The sequence below is a fragment of the Botryllus schlosseri genome, chromosome 7 (assembly GCF_051294905.1).
Source record: "Botryllus schlosseri isolate E-star chromosome 7, Bs_hap1, whole genome shotgun sequence".
Taxonomy (NCBI): Eukaryota; Metazoa; Chordata; class Ascidiacea; order Stolidobranchia; family Styelidae; genus Botryllus; species Botryllus schlosseri.
In genome coordinates, this window is record NC_137242.1 from 18,546,994 (window position 1) to 18,567,318 (window position 20,325).

The 20,325-nt window shown below is 41.3% G+C and overlaps 3 protein-coding genes and 1 long non-coding RNA gene across 7 annotated transcripts; 1 reads left to right on the forward strand and 3 right to left on the reverse strand.

Moving 5' to 3' along the window:
- Positions 1–219: 219 nt before the first annotated feature.
- LOC145443119 (uncharacterized) lies at positions 220–13,246 on the forward strand. Of its 4 annotated transcripts, XR_013916294.1 has the most exons (9): positions 225–307; positions 1,192–1,242; positions 3,093–3,164; positions 3,729–3,858; positions 6,188–6,294; positions 7,144–7,225; positions 9,050–9,168; positions 11,688–11,744; positions 12,888–13,246. It is a non-coding gene; the product is annotated as an uncharacterized LOC145443119 (long non-coding RNA). The 4 variants fall into 4 exon arrangements; XR_013916296.1 differs by lacking the exon at positions 3,093–3,164 and having other exon boundaries at positions 220–307; positions 10,869–11,744; positions 12,725–13,246; XR_013916295.1 differs by lacking the exon at positions 3,093–3,164 and having other exon boundaries at positions 220–307; positions 12,725–13,246.
- Positions 567–1,847, reverse strand: LOC145443501 (uncharacterized protein F54H12.2-like). Its single transcript, XM_080321459.1, has one exon. It carries the CDS (start codon positions 1,845–1,847, stop codon positions 567–569), a length of 1,281 nt encoding a protein of 426 aa, XP_080177585.1.
- Positions 3,934–4,455, reverse strand: LOC145443502 (uncharacterized). The gene has a single exon (XM_080321460.1). It carries the CDS (start codon positions 4,453–4,455, stop codon positions 3,934–3,936), a length of 522 nt encoding a protein of 173 aa, XP_080177586.1.
- On the reverse strand, positions 5,195–5,808 carry LOC145442486 (uncharacterized). The gene is made up of 2 exons (XM_080320406.1): positions 5,370–5,808; positions 5,195–5,318 (listed from the first exon to the last, which is right to left on the reverse strand). The coding sequence occupies exons 1-2, from the start codon at positions 5,656–5,658 to the stop codon at positions 5,251–5,253; spliced, it is 357 nt and encodes a 118-aa protein (XP_080176532.1). The 5' UTR covers positions 5,659–5,808; the 3' UTR covers positions 5,195–5,250.
- Positions 13,247–20,325: the final 7,079 nt, after the last annotated feature.

Consider the following 20,325-nt stretch of genomic DNA (forward strand, 5'->3'; position numbering starts at 1 on the left):
TCGAAAGCAAGTCGCTACTGCTGATTGAGATGATTGCTATAATGAACGTAGCGAATATCGCCCTTAAACGTACTAAGCAAACTTTGAAACTATTGATTTTATTCGCATATACATTTACACAATTTCATTTTCTTGCTTCAGCTCCTTGACGAAGCGTCGTACGATCGAATCATTCTTGCGATGATCTTCACCGAAGGAATTTAAATAACGTTCCGTACTCCATCCGCGCGCCTTATGGACGATGAAGCTTAGACAATGATGACCGCACGCTCTGGAACGTTTGTGCTGCAGACGCTTTATAGAGCAGGTATAATTTTCTGGTTCTATAAAGCACGCAATCTCGTATTTCAGCGGCATTAAGCCAAAACTATCGTGAAAATGTGTCTCATCCTCATCTGCGTAAATGCATATCCAGTGACTTCCGATTTTTCGAGCTTCGTCATAATTGATCACGATAGCATAAGGAGGAGGGGGTCGCCTCGGCAGTCGATCGATAGGGAATGTGCCAAGGAAAATATGTTTTGTTGACTCGCAGCACCACAATATTTGGTCTATTTCATCCCCGTTCATAGCACGGTCACTTTACGACTGCTACTGATTTGCAATAGCTTCTGGAATTCCATGAAACAGAGCAAAGTAGTTTCCGCTGTTAGCCCGCCAGCAGGAAATGTGATCCGTAAACTTAAGGTACCACTCTTTTGTAAGTCAATAAAGCAATCATCCAAATCATCAGGGCGCAAATTATAAACCAGTAGACAGAAACCACTAGCGAACTCTTCAGGTGTTAGGAGTCCTGTGTTTCTCTCCATTGCACCCGTACCCTCAATCAGGTTATGGTAAAGCTCCGTGTAATGACCCTTATCGAAATCTAGCTCATAACCTCCCTCCGCAATCAGAAATCCGTTCAGTTTCAGTTCGAGTCGTTGCATATTATTGTGTATGAAATTATAAGGATTTTTCGTAACATCTCCTTGAAAGGCTTTCGTAGCTACCATTCCGATGATTAGGCGAGAAGGTAGAGTCCCGCTATATAGATTCCCGATATCTATCTGCGTCGTAGCAGCCGCAAATGTTCGGGTGATCAATTTCATGTCGATATACGGATATTTCGCCTGGGCATTCACCATCATCGCTGTCTTCACATCGTCGCTGACTCGTACGCTACATAACTGTAATTCCTTTTTCGTTAAGGTGAATTGACCGGTAGCATCTCCCATCATGAAAAAGCTTTTCGGATTCAAGGTAAGCTCAAACTCGAGAGGCACGTCATGTAGGATGTAGCGGTCTTGCAGACATAGTCCGTGATGGATTTTTGCACGTATTTCCACCACGTTATCATCCTTATAGGCTTTACTCCTGTTGTAATATCCTTTGTTAGCCGAGGCGTTAGTTCCACCGATCGTATCCATTTTTCCTAAAGTATCCTTTCTCCATCCTGAGGCCCTCAGTGTGGTATTTTGCACGTCAAGCGGAGTGAATAAATTGTGCAGATAGGACGAATAACACTGTACTTTTATATCTTGTTTCAAAGTTTCGTTAGCGACTTTAATTTGTAGTTGAGAAATCAAGGAATCCAAGATATTATTTACAACTCCAACATCATCATCGGCACCAATTGCTTCGCCACCTTTCTTTAATTGTAAATGAAATAAGAAATAGCTCTCGCTCAAATCGATAAAGTCTTCTGAGCCTTCGAAGCGGAATGTTATCACGCTGGAGTTGTTCGAAATCGGCGCTATCTTGATGATTCTTTTCTTTTCAACGCTAGTCTGTGTCGCGGGAATGTGAAATAAATCCAATGAGGGATGTACCCCCTCCGGGGACTGTACATGAATTAACTCCGCCATCTATCAAGTCTCAAGTAACAAATGATGCTTATCGCCGTGTAATATATATTTAATCGAAAATATCTTTGCGACGTCTCTTTTTCGCGATTTTACGACCCCGTCTTGGCATTTTTCTTTTTCTCAGTAAAGAATCGAGAGCGTTCCCAGCGGCTTCTTTGCCGCGTATTTTAAGACTATCACCGACATTCTCTCCATTAAGAACATCAGAGGCTACTTGCGCACCGGTATGTAGTAGACGCTTCCCGAGTGATTTTGCACCTTTCGAAATTAGGGGCATAACGCTTCTTCCGAACGAACGAAATAAGTTTCCAAGTCCATGACCTCTCTGCACTTTACCCCGAAAAAAATTGATATCACCACCGCTCTGTTGGTGATAATAGTTTCTGAACGCCTCCCGATCACAGCAATAATGACTCCTCATGATGTCTCAAAGCAAGTGTGAGATGAAGAGGCGCGTTCCCAAACTTTATAGCTTCGCCTTTATCATCACGAAGCATAACGCGTATCTCGCTTACTCGCTCCGTATTCAGAGGAAAGAAATATATTTTTTTGAATAGCATATGCCGATATTCATCTATTCCTGTCGTAACGCGGATATTGCGTAGTAGAGGCGCACTCGTATCACCTACAATTTGAGGTGTGATGACATCCGTATAAACTAAAACGTTGGTCACGGACACAGGTTCCCCTTGAAAGTGAATTTTTCTTCGTCTATGTAATCCACCATCTAGCTCTACCTCCGAACGAGCGCCTCCTCTGAGAACGGGGTTTCTATTATCCATGAAAAGTCTCGGACCGCTGGAACTCTTGTAGGGTCCCGCTATCAAGACCGGACCAGAACCATCTACCCAAATAAATCGTGCTTTTTTCTGATCGTGATTGATACGCTTCATCAAACTAATTTTATCATGATAATCACCAGCCGGGAAATAATAAAAATTATTATCGCCTTCCGCATCATTCACGTACCATAATAAGCCGTCGTAAGGCTCGAACGTGGGCTGAAAATTATTTTTAAAAGACAACTCGGCAAGCCCTATCTCCCATTCACCGGAATCTATCGGTTTCGCGAGATCGATAGTAAAATCAGACTCGTGTGACGTAATATGAATATATTTCATAATGCAACTCCCCGTCTACGAAAATGCAATACAACACTCGAAGGAGAACTTCGAAAGGGTATTTTCTGTCCCTTCTCATCAAGTAGCGATATTTCGACGCGTTCTAGCCTATTTATATTAACAGGGAAATAAAAAGGCTTCGTGTAATATTTCGAAAATGATTTACGATCGTTTACCTGTACGACGCGTAACAACGGTAAGAGCCTACCGCTATCTTCTTGTGGCTCAATGATATTACAATGAACATAAACGAAATCGATAGTCGGATCATGTCGCATGCGAAAGTTCAAATGAATGATACCCTCGGTGAAAAAATAATTCCACAATGTACAATTAGTATTCGGGAAATGAAACGCCAATAACTCCTCCCTAGTTTCCTTATACATAAGAGCACCGTACAATTCTCCGCGGCGTAGCAAGCTACTATGCCCTATGTCCGTCTCTGGTCGCAATTTGTCGGTTACCTCGTTATGAGGTATAGAGATAGACATACTATGATTTTCAGGGAAACATGTTACTTTTGCATCAGGATTGTCTCTTTCCAACGATCTATACATGTCATATAACGAGTCGTATTCTCCCAATTTAAAATTAAAGTTTCTTGCTCTCTTTTGCGATCTGATCCCATACCTATTCTTCGTGATCCTATACTGTTTTTGATAATCCGTAGGGAAGGAGATCTCAGCCAGAGAAACTTCTGTATCTTCCACGTTTTTCGGGACGTCCAATTCAACGCAATAACTCGCTGTTGTATTATCAGGAAATTTATCCATGGAAGCGTTCGAAAATAGCGTGACGTAGCTCATATTTTGAGCTTGGGATTCGGAAGCATATAACCAACGCAAGAGGAGAGCAGTGATATCCAAAGCTCTTTGTTCCCATTCGAAATGGTAAGATTATAGAGAGAGAACGATACGATGACCAGTATGATTACTAGTTGCGCCAAAAACTGATAAAGGTTCCGACTAGACGATATCCTTCTTATCGACCCAGCTGTCGAATCCACTTCCATATCCCAACCAGCGCACTAAATACTGTTCTCGTCCCGCGCGTTTACGCCTTCTTATAATCTTCTCGACACGCCAAGTTTGCGGTTCTTTTACGCGTTGGAGCTCCTCTCTATAAAATCTACCCTGTATGACTTCACCACCGTAATCACGTAAGCGATACATTGGGGGATCTCCCTTTTGGGCGTCTGCGATATAGAAAATTTCCCGTTGCCAGTTGGGTAGGCTGCTTTTCTCAAAAAGATTTCGAATTTTCGATATACGGACGGGTACTCCTACAGCGAGGTCGGGTTGTTTAGCTTCTTGAAACCCGTAAAGTCTTCTCCAAACCGATTCCTGATTAGACGAATTCACTTGGTTGGGAGCCATAGCAATGCTACGATGGTACGTCCTGTTGTAGGAGTAAGTAAAGTCATCGAGAGCGCTCACGTAATTCCTCGTGTTATTTTTTGTGAAAAATCGATACATAATCGCCTTCATAGTACGAATCACTCTTTCGACGACAGAGGATTTTAATTCGCTCCTCGTATAGAAATATCTAACTTTGTTCTCCTTTAGATAGTTCTGGAAAGCACGATTGGTATATTCGCTACCTTGATCGCTTTGTAACACTAACGGTACGCGTTCACGAAACACACGTTTGAAAGCAGAAATCATACTTGAAGCAGTTTTATTTTTAATCGCTATCATCCAAAGGTATTTGCTAAAAATATCAATCACGACCACCACATAACGAAAACCGCTATTGTACTTTGAAATAGATTGCAGATCCATCAAATCGCTCTGAAACTGAGCATTGATACCGGAGACCACTACACGTTCACGCCTAAATTTCTTACGTAACGGAAAATGAAAAGTATAAGTATCTTGTCCTTTAAGCCATTCTTTTTCCTTTTGCAAATAGGCGCCCCTATACGATTTGGGCTGTTTCGGATCAAAATAGTCTACGTCTCCCATTCTTTCCCGTATATTCGAGGATTAGGCTTACGCTGTCTCTTATAAAGCCAGGGAAACGAAGGTTGTGGAATCCGGCGCGGGCGTTTCTTTTGCGGGCGCTTTTCTTTCGCTACGGGGCTCGCGAGCCCCGTGTGTGCGGCGGGAGGGCGGGCGGTCGTTGCGTCTACGTCTTTTCTCAAGTTTCTCAGTTGAGCAATACCATGCCTATACAGAGCTAGTTTCTCGGAAGCATTCAATGGAGAGCTTTTAATTTTCGATATCTGTTTATCAAATTTCTTTTCCCATTCGTCCTTGCTTCGAAATGCGGGGAATTGTAGTTCACGCATTCTTCCCGAAAAGTTTACCCAACAGACTCCCGATGACGGGGATTGCAGCGCCTAATATAGCTAAAAGAGACTGATTAGAAAAAAGTTGCTATTTTATCATAATTTTTATACCTGAGAGGAATCCACCCTTTTGTAGCACCCTCCGTTGACCTCTGCGAGTTTTTTGCGCTAGCAATTGTCTGATATCGGATTTGTGTTTTCCAAGCCTCAACTTTCTAGACGGGGAGATACGTACTGTCCCCGAAGCCAAGTTATGAACGCACTGGCAAACGCAACTTAAAAATTGATTGTTCGATAAAAGTTCTTTTCGTTGTTTCCCTTTAGCGTTTTTCAAAAGTTTTAATTTAACGTGATAGTCGCTCAATCGTTTTCGAGATATGTTACTTCCCCTCTTCGACATGTTGAATGCCCTAAAATCTGCAGCGCGAGCTGTATTTATTGTTGATATACCGTCAACTTTTGATGTGGGAATATTTTGCTGCGAAGACGATAATTTTCGTCTGTCTCTTGCGTCACGTCGACCAGTATGTACGAGAACGGTTTTCGAGTTGCCTTTTTATAAGCCTCCGTAAGAAATCCGGCTTTATCCGGGAACATTTGACGCGAAAGAAAACTGATTTGACTCGCATCACGGGGATTTTTGAATATCACGATATAGCTCGCACTCAGGGTCATATCCCGAAAGCCTTGACCCCTATAGAACAAATTTTGACAAATGAACACGACACTAATCTTTGCGTGATGGCTGTATCGAGTGAATAGATCTCTGGCCTCTTTCGCTTCCGTCATCATGTCGTCGATCACCAAGAGAACGTGCCTATTTCCTTTCTGTAACTTTTTGAGGTCGGAGAGCCCTTGCGAAAATTCTACCCCTTTCATTTTATCGTACAACGCCTGATAATTATTATACAGCCATACAATTTTTTCAGGAGCCGGTCTAATCATCTTCTCTGCGTTCTTCACCAACTCATAAGTAAAATAACTCTTCCCGCTACTGCTCGGACCAGCTACGATCATCCGAAACGGAGCATGCAATGTACGTATTCGATCCATTTATTACAGAGATAAAGGCAATGTATGAATTCCATCATTAAGCACAATCCTTTTATAATAACCATAACTCAATGCACTTCGATATTGCTTATACGTAAACATATCGCTGCCATAGCAACGAAAACCACTATTGACGCCTCCCGTGATCGATCTATTTTGAAGAATGCCTTTGAAATCTTTGAAGGTTTTGTTGGCCGTTTTTTGAAGCCCTTTCGAGCTGTACTTATCGGTGTCGCCTTTGCAATAATAGGTCTTGGAATTTAAGCCTATAAACCCGTCACCGACCCATTCTTCTTTGAATAAACCAGGTATACGTTTCGAGTAATTGCGAACCTCAATGCAGCAAGCTTTATCAGTTTTAAAACCAACGGGATCTCGTTCAAAATCACATTTATGCTCTGCACATGCGCGAGACACGAACCATTTGTCGTGATTTTCAAAAAATTGTTTTTTCATGGAAGGCTTGATGAGAGAATAGATCGTATCGGAGCTTAAGCTTATATACGCCGAATCAGTATCTGTTTCGAGGAAAGCCCAATCGCTATCGTCCAAATACACATGTAGGCAGTCATATAGGAACTGGAGCATTCTCAGCTTGGCACAGCAGAATATAAAGAAGCCCACAATGATTGGGTTTTCGTGACAAATGTTTAGCGGACGCGTAGCTACATCGAGCAAGCCTTCGTCGCTGTTATCAATTTCAACAGCATCAACAAAAAATTTTTTTTCAACGCGCGACGGTAATTCTTCCAACGTAACGTATTCGTGTTCCCTATATTTATTAGGGTTTTGAATAGTACGACCAAAAGCACTATTTCCAATCGTCTTCCAGGTCAACGCCTCCATTTCACGGGCCGGATCTTTTGGGAGGACATCGCCTTTGCGACGCTCAGAGGATACCCGCTCAACGAAGGGTGTGAAAACTTGTTTTGGTTCATATTCGACAGCTTGGAATACGCGAGTCACGATCATGCCACTTTTCAAGTACCACTGAAGCAAATCCGTGTTAAACAACTGTTTTTTCGTGAAATAACTAGAGCCCAGAAATTTTTTTGGAAACTTAATATTGTTTTCCTTGGCGTATTCACGCATATGTTCACCGATATCGCACTCGTTTACTTCCATATGCTTGAAAAAGGGAGGTAACTCTTCGAATTTCGATTTCAAATGGTCGGGACAATGAATGTCACACTCGATTGCACCGAAAAATGACCCATCGAGCGTGCGCTTGAGCAACTGCGCCTCGGTGAGATAATAAGCTTTCGTGACTTTACGCTCGAACTTTGAGACAAATTGCGCAATTTCGGGGTCTCGTTTCATATTCGTCCAAACGCACTCCTTCATTCGGATAACGGTATATCCCAATTTTTCCAAATATTCCGTGTTTTGTTTGGTGAGTTCACGCCTCTCGGTGTTCTCTTTATCAGTGAAGCAGCTCCTACAAGCGTGGTAATAGCACCCATCGTACTGAAAGATGAGTTTACCGGCGTTCCCGTCGACAAATAGGCGTTTATTTCCGATTCTCACTTGAATGCCGTTCCACGCGTGCTGAATTTTGATGTCACGAACGTGACTTTCGTATTCCAACCATTCGCGCTCCGCATGAGTAGGCCAAACGCGCTGTTTATGGAATTTTTGCTTTTCCTCATCATAAATCCACCTTATAGGGTAACCCGTTGGCATATTTTGATTTATGCATTGCAAATAGAGGGCATTTGCGTCATATCCTACTACTTTCTTGACGGTTTTAGCACTGTCGCCGTAGCGAAGACTGCGTATTTTCGTTTCATCTGCCATAGCGTACCGTGACGTAATCTGTGACAAACCTCCTACCAAGTTGTTCAGAATCGTTTCGTGAAGGTCAGCATTGGCCTTATTCAGAAGAGTAATATCGTAGCAATCACGAAACATCAGTCTACTGGCTATATTCGGAAGGCTCACGTTACCCTTGAACATATCGATGCCAAGCGTTTTGTAAAATTCGAAATTGTTAGTTAGCGCGGTCAAGAAGCCAATGACGTCACCTTCGTTGTAATATCGGAGAAAATCACGGAATGTGGTCATACCCTCGCGTTCCCATACAGCGACGCATTCTGCGTATTGCTCTTCCGTTATATTCGAATTACGGAACGCGTTGTAAAACGATTCATGACTCGGCAGCGACGTTTCGTCGAGGCGTTCGATGCTATCAAGATATTCGTAAGGGAAATAAAATTTTGCGTTCACCCCATCCCCGTATAGCTTCATGTAGGCGTCCAAACTATAACCCGGACTCAGGAATAGCGAAATGTCCAGAAATTTTAATCTGTGCGTTGCGATTGTCAAATAGGCGCTGTTCCTTTTCAAAACGAAGAATCCGCTTTCCTTGTGCAAGGATTTGATTAGATATTTCTTGCATAAATTCAGATCGTAGCGCGAAGAATTGAAACCGATTATGGGTATCTGATCAAGCCACGTATGAAAGCGATGTGAAATATTATCCAAATAGGATCTTCTATTGCTAGGATCGATCAATTTCCGTTCTTCAATCAAATTCTCAAGTTCTATTATTTCATTGGCAAAAGATTCTCGCATTTTGACCGAGGCGAGTTCCTGTACGCGATAAATTTCCCCGATCATTTCATCGATTAACGTCTGCGGGCAACCCTCAGATATGAAAGTTTTCGTTTCACTCGTTACGTTATTCGATAATGAAACTGAGACGGGGACGTGCCGATTAACGTATTCTACTTTTGCAGAATTAGCTCTGAGGTCATCCTTCACGAGCATGGATTCAAAGTCAAAACACATACGGTACGGGAAGAATCTCTTTTGGTTCTCAACGAAAATGCCTTCGGATTCCAATTGCTCGAATACGGTGGGTTTAGGTCGATATACGCCGCTAGCATATTTCCGTCCTTGGGATGTTTTGCATTCGCGTTTTTCGTGACGCGTTAAATTGCTTTTGCTTGAAAAGAAAACTTTACACGATTCACAAAAAAATGTCTGGGAATAAAGTTCGATATTCGTGATCAGGCAGGAATGACCACTTTCCATGTGTATATGAACCACTGGCCCATCTGCTTCGGATTGACGCAATATAAATGCTTGATGATCACGTTTTTCATAAACAAGTATCTTTACATGAAAACATTCCTCGACTTTGCTTAGTTCATCGAGTGGTACACCATCATCTATAGGGATACGATACCGTTCACGGAATTGAGATGCCAATTGTGTGACGTGCTTCTCGTCTCGTTTTTTCTTGATGAAATGGGATAAGCAACGGAAGAGACATAGCGAATCGTTAATCGGTTCACCTTGTCTATTTCGAATAAACGTCATAATATAGCGACATCTGGTTAGCTCCTTAGAGATTGATGCTGTGGGGCAACCCAATAAAACTCGAGACATTTCGTACAAGAAAAATTGGATATGTAATATAGCAACGCAATAAAACTTGGTGTCTGGCCTGGCTTGTCTCGCTTGTTCGTAAGCAGCTGATAGATCGATTTCGTTGATGAAACGGTCAAAGTCCTCCCGTGAAAGTATAGGTCTCGGGAGATTCAAAACAGCATTGGTTGATTGCGGATGAAAATAGCTATGTCTTTCTGTCTCTCGGTTATATAGCAAGAAGCCGTATGCATAGTTCACTTTGAATTGACGCAATCTTCTCGGGTATATCGATGACATGCGCGCATGAATATCATTCATACCTCTCCCGATCAGGCGTACATTGATCACCTCTCTCGCCCCCCTCGCAACCCTCCTGCTGTTAACCCATTCGGAATCGATAATCGAGTTGGAGTGCGATTGCATAAGCTCTGTTGCGTCGGTATTAAAACCGAGCGATTCATCGGTGATGAAGCTAGCATCTTCCTCGTAGCGTCTTCGACGAGCCATATAGTTTTAAGTATATTCTGCAAAAATACACATTCACAAATTTATTCCATATTTCAAACGCAATTTACACTTGAAAGCTTCATAAAGAAATAGAAATTTGATATTTTCCAAGTTACGCAGTTCATCGGCATTGGGACCAAATTTATCGATGTCTTTGAGCACATTTTTTGCTATAACGAGAAAATCTTTTTGCCATTCCCCATATCCTTCCAATGAGACCATTTTTCGCCAAGTGGCAACTCTCTTGATATCGTCATCAATAAAACCTTCAAAGGTAGCGGTCGTAGCATCTCGCGTACGTCTTGTCTCTCCCGGGCCGTATTGTTGTAACAACATATTTAGATTTTTACCACAATTAAAAGGTTCCATATTAATCTGAGAAAACAAATCAAATATACCAGTCATTGTACTGTCGTTTGAGCTCATCGAATTTGGCGTAAAATTCACGTGCATGCACATCGTTTTCAACATAAGAGGAATCACTCTCAAATTCGGAATCTGACGGTATGAATGTACGAGCAAATATATCATGTATAATTTTACGGCGAGCATGCTTATTCATCTCAGGCAAGTAGCAAGGATAACACTGATTACCAAATCGAATAATGACTGTGCTAGACTGAAACATCCCACCCAAATTGCGTAACATAACATCACTGCCATTCTGAATTTCAGATACGAACCAAAACGACGACGGCTTTACTCGTCCGTAAGCAGACTGCAAATGATTGCGATGAATGTACATAATGGCTTCCAGCAACATCTTGTTATCGAAAAATAGAGACCCACAATTGCGCATCACTGAAATAGATTTCTCGGTATTGTGAAATTTGAACGCCTCTAGATTCGGATGAAAAGGATCTAGGAAGTTGGCGATATCATCAGAGAGCAACAAATCGATCAACACTTCTTTCCCGGTTTGATTTTTGCCTTCTATAAAGAAGTGAGGCGAAAAATATTTCTTATGCATATGACCCTCCATTAGAGTGATAATGAACACAGCACGGAGAAAATTAGGGCTCCGTTTTCGATCAACAAACAACACCTCCTCGATATTCTGCTCAAGAGAACGGAAAAATAGTACACCATCATCAATCGTAAGTAGAGGGTAATCCAAATTATAAATCAGACCATCAAACTTTTCCTCGTCCAATACGTTATTAGCGATACGACGTCGCTTATTGCGAAAAGGGGACGAATAAACTCTCCATGGGGCGATGATCGGTGAGTGAGGCGGGCTTTGAGCACTGGTCACAGCTATCGAGTTATCAGTACTCTGTGGAGGCATAAATTGAACACCAACTGGTACTATGCTCTTATCGAAGTCGAGTCTGCGCTTAGATTTAGGTTCACTTGGTCCCATCACCGGTCGTGGTATACCGATACTGATTGGAGTCATCACGTCAGCTGAGGGAGCCTCATCAGATTGCGCCACTGCCTCATCAATAATTGTTACGTCATCATCACTAGCTTCCGCCTCTTTACTCTTTTCAGCTGCAATCGTAACTTCGATCAATTCTGCATCGACATCGGAATCGAAATCACCAATCGGTAATGTATCTGCTTGATTATCGGGAATCATAGTTGTTGATTCGCTAACTACGTCGCTTGCTTTCTCCATTGTCGACATCCTTTTTGCAGTATAGTTTAGTTCGTATTCGAGCCTCTCTTATATAGTGAACTACATGCGCTTTGCACGCGGAGAGCGCGTGATTGTACTCGTGGCATTCTTACTAGCATTCTAACTAATGATAGTACGTACCAGGAACGGATATGAGCTACGTGTCTTTTTCAGTGAGCAGTCGACGTTCTAATTTCCGTGATACGACCTCGGGGCCTATCATTCGATCGGTACCAAGCACATTTTTGATGGTGCATAGCACAATATCTATATAAAGCATACTGATCATGAGAGTATATCAATTCGGATAGCCATGTCGAACATTGATCAAAGCGATTCTCTACCTAAGCATAGTGCGGATCCTACAAATTACGCTACATTCAACTGCGCTTGCATTGGTTCCACAAGTAGCATAGAAATAAGCGAAGATGAAACTCGGACGGGTCCCATTGAACAGTACCAAGCTATGATAAATAACAGAGGAGAAAAGATTTATGAATGCTCTGCGAAGCATAGAGATGTAACTGTCTCCCCGTTGAATGATCCCGTTTTCTATAACATGGTACGCTATGCTCGTAGACTAAGCACATTTATGCGGTGGCCGGATAATATCAATACCTCTGGAACCGAGCTCGCAGACTGCGGATTGTTCTATTTGGGCTATAAGGATCATTTAAAGTGTTTCTCGTGTGGCGGGCTGTTTCAAAATTGGTTGCCATGCGATGATCCCTGGCTCGAGCATGCAAAGTTTTATCCTACGTGTCCTTTTCTTATAAAGCGCAAGGGGCTGCAATATATTCGTAATGTCTGTTATGCGACACCTAATATAAGAAGAGGCTCGACTAAATTTGATGGCGAGGTGGAATTGCGTGATGACTGTTGTACTTATGTTTGATATTTCTTTTCAAAGAATGAGTCTAGCAATCCGTGGAGATACTATTCTGGCCCAGGGGCCCTATAGAAAAGACTTGTATCTTTTTAATGACATCACAAAATTACGTATCGAAGCTTCGAATGGAGCAGAATTGAGCTCGGATCAACTCTTTGTACATTCCACAAACGGGAGCATTCAGAAATATCGAGCCACTCTGAAGCATGAAGGAGGTTTGGTCGTTACGTATACTCGCGACGGGATCGAGCATTATCAACCTCTGAATCCGGCTGACGAATTCGTCATCTATTCGCCCAGCGTAGTTGTTCCTAATCCCGACCTTCCGCTCGTATCGTATATACTACAAGCCAGTGATCGCTACATCAAACAAAACGGTCAGATCGAACGCAAGAACTCGGATCGCAGCGTCGGATGGCAGCAAAGCGGAGTACCTCGAAACATCAACCGAACTGGAGGATTTCAGCACGCGAATCGACGCAATAACGATCAACGATATCATTGATATGCTCTTTTTTCGAAATAAAATCGTACACTATACAATGCTATTTCAATGAGACTGAGTAAAGTGTTAGGAGATACGAAAAGGGTCGTATGAAATGCGGTGACTATAGGCTTCGAACCTACAACCTAGATCAATATAGTTGGTTGATTCCACTGTGAGGACGTTAGGAAGTCTAGTTCAACGTTTAGTGTATTACGCGAGAATTAATCATGATGCTACGGCAATGGCCGTGACTGATGACGTAGCAGATGATGTTGCAATGGAGGCAGCTGATGATGTGGCACTGGGCGTCATATAGGTGCGGCAATGGGCGGATGATGTGGCAAGGGGTGTCCTATAGGTGTGGCAATGGGCGGATGATGTGGCAATGTAGGCGTGGCAATTAAGGCGACGTGGTCTTCTGGGATTGGACGGCGCCAAACGATTCAAACTACACTACTTACACATAGTGCACAATTCGAAAGAATTGTGTATTAGAAGTTTCAGTGATACTATTCACGCAACATCAATGGAACTTGTATGCTACAAGTTTAGTTTCATAGAACTGTGCGGAGTTCTAGATTGGTTGTTCGGATCCTCACATTTAGTATTCTATTATTTCCAGAAAAATACTATGTTAAATATATTTCATTCGACAAGTGGGGCTTGGGTGGCAAGAGGCACTATAAAATGCTTTCGCACCACTTTTCTGAAAGGTATGAAAAATATAGCACACGTTAGGTAAAGCAATCTATCTATCATCCGTTACTAAAACCCTAATACTTCGCGTATATCCCGGAACATTTTCTGATTTCTGTAGCTTATAGTCAGCACTAATAGTCGGTTGCAAGCGTAACATAATATTTGAATTCTTCATGCACGCATAGGGCCTATATAGCCTATACGTATATGCAACCCTTATCTATTTTCTCTCTTTTTTGTAACAAAAGCAGCTGCACAATATACAGTCGAAGAAGGTAAGGTGTCTCACAACGCTGCTCGAATAGGTGTAGGCAATTTTTAGTGAAGGTACTTTTTTAATGTTATACGGGCCATATACGCAATATCTCGTTATATTATGGCAGTTTAGTCATGTGTGTACTAAGCACAGAGAGTAGACATTCACACTGAACTGGATATGTCTATTTCAGGGGTTCTACAACTTTGTATTGTCGTGATCCCAAATTTTGATTTGAAAGTGATCCACGACCCTGCCTCTCAATTTTAAGTTCTGATTACTAGAAACTATTCAGCATCTTCGCCCAAACCTACTTACGGTCTATACTGGAATACGAGTGACTATGTGCGCAGTAAAAGCAATTATGCGATGATTACCTACCTCGTGCATCTCTGTCTTTAGATTAAGAACCTCAATCAAGACTACAGAAACGTATTTGTGTCGTTTGGGACGATTTCTATCTATATCCTACCGTCGTAGTCAAGTTTTGCTACATCGAATTCTGTGTCACGCGAAATACGGATAGCGATATTGAACTTATTCGACTGCGCCGTGCGCGTGTGTCGTGTGTATGCATTATAGGGGATATGTGGTACCGATGGATCAAAAATTGCAAAATGATATCTGGCCCCGAAATGTTCAGCCGCTGACAGCAGTTCATTTGCCGTCTTAACATTTTGATCCAAACTCTACCTATACTGCGGTTATATACATGAACATCAGCCTTTTCCAAAAATATTCATGAACGTTCAAAATCGTATTCGCGGCCGTATCATCGGCCCTAACCGGGTTGGTCCAAGAGAGAGAGTCTTTATTTTCATCCAACCAAAATACATAAAAAACGGCAGTCATGGTGGTACAGAAAATATGCATGCACAGTATTCGGTATCAGATAGGAGTGATCGATAAGACCGTGAAGGTCATCTAGTCTGATCGCACCAGCATCAAACAGGCACACTTGACTCTGAACAGTCTGCTGGCTGTGAAAAATGTTTAGTTAAAAAAGGAAAATAGAAGAAAAATTAAACGATGGTACGAAATGACCAATGAAGCTAAGCAATGTCCGGGCGAGGTAGGGCAACAGTGTTAGTATAACGACAGGAGGTGATCAAGTAGGTCTTTTTGAATCTAGTATAAGGCAATTCACGGATATGTGGTGGTAACGCATTCCAGATGATAGGTCCCGAGTAGTCGATAGATCTCTTAGTTGGGTTGCTATTAGGTGGGGGTAAGTAGATATTTCCCTTTGACGAGGATCTCGTGTAATGGGAATGGACATTTTTAGCAGGTATGAAAAAGTCATCAAACACGGGAGGGAGACTATTGAAAAATTCCTGTGAATAACTTTTGACACTTCGAAGCGATATAGTTCATCAACTCGCATAATTCGATGCTTACGGTGGTAAGGCGATAAATTGGTACGTAAAGATACAGATGACATCAGCCGTATCGCACGGTTTTGCAGGGTTCGAATTCTGCACAAAAATGTTGTGCATGCATTTCCACATACTACGATTCCATATTGCAGGTGAGAGTGAAAATGAGAGAAGTAGATGGTTCGTAGTATTGATCTGGAAACCAAAGATTGCAGACGGGTCATGATCCCCACACACCGACCTAGTTTTGATATCATGCATTCAATATGCTGCTTCCAAGACATTTTGGCATCAATGGTAACGCCGAGATATTTTGCCGAGTCACATATGGAGATTTGTTTATGATCGATGTTCACAGTGAAATTATGATTGGCATTATTTAAAACGAGCATCTCGGTCTTATCGGCATTCAGACTTAGTTTATTTGCTTGAAGCCATCTCGACATTTTTGGGAGTACCCTGTTTGCAGATGCATGCAAATCATCGACAGTGCTTGAAGTTAAAAAAAGGAGAGTATCATCAGCAAATAGGGTTGTGCGGAATAAAGATGCATTAACAATATCATAAATTTTCAGAGGTGGTCAAAGTAGTCATCGTCGCTACTCAAGTAGAAGTAAAAGTAACGCCGAAATTTCTACTTAAGTAGAAGTAGGAGTGAGGGTTCATAAGTAAGTAAGTAAGTAGGCATTCTACGCCTATTTTTGCCTACAAAACTGAAAACTGTCAAGTAGAAGTAGAAGTAGTCTAAAATCATAACTACCTATAAAGTAGTGTGAGTAGGCAAAATCTACTTCAAGTACTTCAAAAAGTAGAAGTACTTCGTTACTGACCACCTCTGTAAATTTTTCAAAGTGGTGATTGCAGTCGTCAATTGTGAGTGATGGAACTTTGTAGTTGTTGAAGGTATTGCTGACATACGGCCAAAGGCATACGGCCTGGTGACTGTTGGGACATACACTCAAAAACTCGGTAGTTTCAACTTTTTTGCGGTGTGCTATAATCTACGCTATTGCAAGTAAAAAATGAATGTTTGGTCTCAACCTTAGAAATACCGTATATATATATTAACTCAAATGTTGGCAGAAAGTGACGTTTCGATTTAGGCTCGAACTTACACATTTGTGGGTACATACATATTGCTCGTAAATAGACATTTTGACATCCAAATAGCTCGTTAATAGCGATAGAATATCACTTGTCATTATGGCATATAGAGCCTCTCTGCATGTAAGAGTGTTTATCAGTGATGAGCGGATGTTGATTTTTGAGAATCCGAATCCGTCCGACAGTTTTGTGTCTGCGGAACTATCCGTCCGACTCCGAAGAATCTCATCGAACTATCCGACTTCATCCAAAAATCTCGTACAAGAATCCGAAACATCCTTATCGAATAACGATATCGCAGAATATCAATTGTAGGCTACAGCTGAGCTTAGATACAGTTCTGCACTAAAAGATCACAAATTGTATCTATGGAATGAACAAAAACAAACAGAACAAAAATTGGAATTTTAATTATAGGAACGTTAACGCGAAGAAACAACGCTACTAATTTAAAGTAAGCGTGCAAATGAAAGTGGTATCTCGGATAAAAAAAAAAATTAAAAATGACAGATTATTAGGCCATGGCAATATATAACAATCAGGCATTTAACCATATTACCCAATATCAAGACGTGATAGTAGCAAGTTGTAACCATGGAATTTTACAATCTCAGATGGTCAATATTGGATGCAGATAATCCGCATTTTGCCCACAAATGCTGGAATGTGTGAAGGCATGTTCAGTAGAAACTTGCTGATGCTTATAATACCTTTGGTCAATCAGTTCAAAGTTTTGAGCACAACGCTTATAGTCGAGTCACACAAAATGTCAATAATACCACCATCCTGAATGTCCCTCAGTAGCTGTCCAAATTTCCACTCCAGTGACCAATAGCAGGTCAGTAGTGGTCTTGCCGACTTGCATATAGGAAGAGAAGAAAGTTATCTCCAACTGTGCTGTATCCTTGGCCTTTCGGATATGATTTGTAAGGTGCATTGGGCCACTTCAAAAGTTGTGGTGTTTCCCTTGAACATAGCAATTATTGAATAGAGGCAGTGTCCCATAAATCAGGATGCAATCTCTCCATACTTCACTCTTGCTGTGCTATCTCTCAAGAGGTCGACTTTCCTCATTGATCCATTATTACGGAGAGACGAAACTCAGACAGCACGAGCAGTTTGACAACATTCGAGGTCTTCAAATAATGGAATGTAAACTGTACGGTACGGAGTACACTTCGAATAGTTGATGGAGCTCCACTCAAGAGAAGTGACGTATCCCTAACGCACTGATCACCACTCCTTGGTGTTGACTTTCAAACTGTTTACATGGTCTCTCGTTTAAATCATATAGAAAAGCACCATAATAACGCCAAATTTTTTTTTTACAATTCTTAAACTGAAATCAAATCTTCATGAACAGACCATTGGTTGAAAAATAAAACTAACAGCTTTTGTTTATATGGCTCAGTGGTTCTAGATGATTGATTCCGTCAATCATATTGGAGAAAATATAGCTGCTGAAGGAAGGGAAGTTTAAGCAGGAGTTGAATAGGTTTGGGTTTAGTTGTAACTGTATATAGGAATTCTGGATTTCATAGCCTTGTTATATGTTATTAGTTTACCTTAGTAAGGCATGCATGTATCTTGAATGATTTCAAAGAGGACGATAGGCTACTGTATAGTCGAGGCATCGTTATAATAATTATCATACATTTTATCTGTGTACATATTTTTTTATATAACTTTCTATATAATTTTCTGACTGCAGAAAGTTACTTGTATATGTTTGTATGCATATTCTTATTTGATTGGTCGGGCTACAAGTGTGTGGGTACGGTAGCTGTTAACTCGACATGCTAGCTGACGCAAAGTCCAAGTCTACACTGGGAATACCTTCTCACAAAATGGAGTTATTACATTGTTGAACGTCATCGGGATATATTCTGTTATGATCATGAACTGCCGGAAGACTCATGGTAGCTAAAGATTGTGCCATAGCACAAGCACCGCTGTATAGTGCTGATTGAAAGGGTAGCATACAACTACTGTGATAGCATGAAAATCAGTCATGCAACAAAGTACGCAAAGAGGGATTTGTCTTATATTTATCTACAGAAGACTGCCGCAACAACTACTTTGAGGATTCTGGATATTGTATGCCCTTTGTGACATTCGTCAGCTATGGGTTTAAAAACTACATGTCAAGGTGGAAAGCAAATGCACTTCTGCGACCGATGTTGAAACAAAACCTTCAATTTTGTGAACTTCAGAAACTGCTCTGGGAGAATACTGTACTGATGATAATTATGTCAGGAGAGCTCATGTCTAATCATACCATCTTTTATCAGTTCACATATTATATATCCGTTAGACTGGCAAGTATGGTATACTTGATGTATTTTAGCAAATAAATGTGATAACATGGCTGACCTTATAGTATGGTCTACTCTTGAATGGTAAGAATGGTAGTGGCGATAGTTTATTTGTCTTTTCTTGGACTCTTGACAGACATTTTTAGACTGCTACCATTCATATCGCAAGGTGTCAGCTGTCTGTATTTGGTTATTGAATCGATGACTTCTTTCTATGGCCCTGTAATCAAATCTCACATCTGGTTACAACTATCCGGAAATATCGGTATCAAAAGTTACAGCTATCCGACAATATCCGGAAAAAAATCTGTGATAATATCCGAATCCTATCCGACTGCCACAAAATTGTCTAATATCCGGTCCGAATGCTATCCGAGTCCGTCCGATGCTCATCACTGGTGTTTGTGTTGTAGCATGATTAGTTAGTCCACCTATTCTGCTTGATTTGGCTATGTTATTATCGACCCCCACGCTATAAATCTTGTACCTGAATTGAAAAAATCCACTCAAGGGTGGTATTGAATAAAAAATATGTGTCCACGCACATGTAGCTTGATGCAAGTCCTACACTACACTACACATTAAAAATGATTGCTGGTTTGTTGGTGTTGAAGGTTACCATGAAAGATGTATCCGTGGATCGAAATTTATTTTATACACCCAAAAACAGAAAACATCATACTTCGTGGAGGTCAAAGTTATATGCACGCGAGGAAAGATTCCTCCAGGATGCATCTGTAAACAAATACACGGAGTGAAATCATGGAATAATTGTGGAGATTTTTTTTAGTATTTTCGGTCCCAGTGTCTCATCAGTACCACGTACCACATATCCCCTTCACTGTTAACACATAGCACCACAGGTCGTTTTTTTCTGCTATTTTGAAAAATGAACTAAAATATTCCGAAATGAGCGACCCTAGAGAATAGGCAAACGACCACAGTGGGGTTGCGACCTCTAGTTTGAGAACCACACCCAATTATTCCAGTATCAATAAATTCACACGATTCGATTTCTGGAACATAATACTGTTCGGGCAACTTATTGTCCGCATGAAACTAGAATGTTGCCAAAATTATTTCAGTAATCAATATAAAGTAGCGTATTTTGATGAAGAGGTATTTATTGTGTGTACTCTAGAACAAAATACGCATCATTTTACAGAAATAAATGGAATTGTATACGTGCGGATGATTAAGTGTAGGGGTGTGCCACCTGTAGTAGCATCATCGGCATTTCGGCACTGACCATTTTCAAGCCAGGACACACCAAGACACGTGAACGTTTTGATAACATGCGAATCTATGAAGTGCGCTACCGAAAACATGAGTGTTGATGAGACAATGGAAAAAATTACCACCGCATTTTCGCACCAGCAGACAGA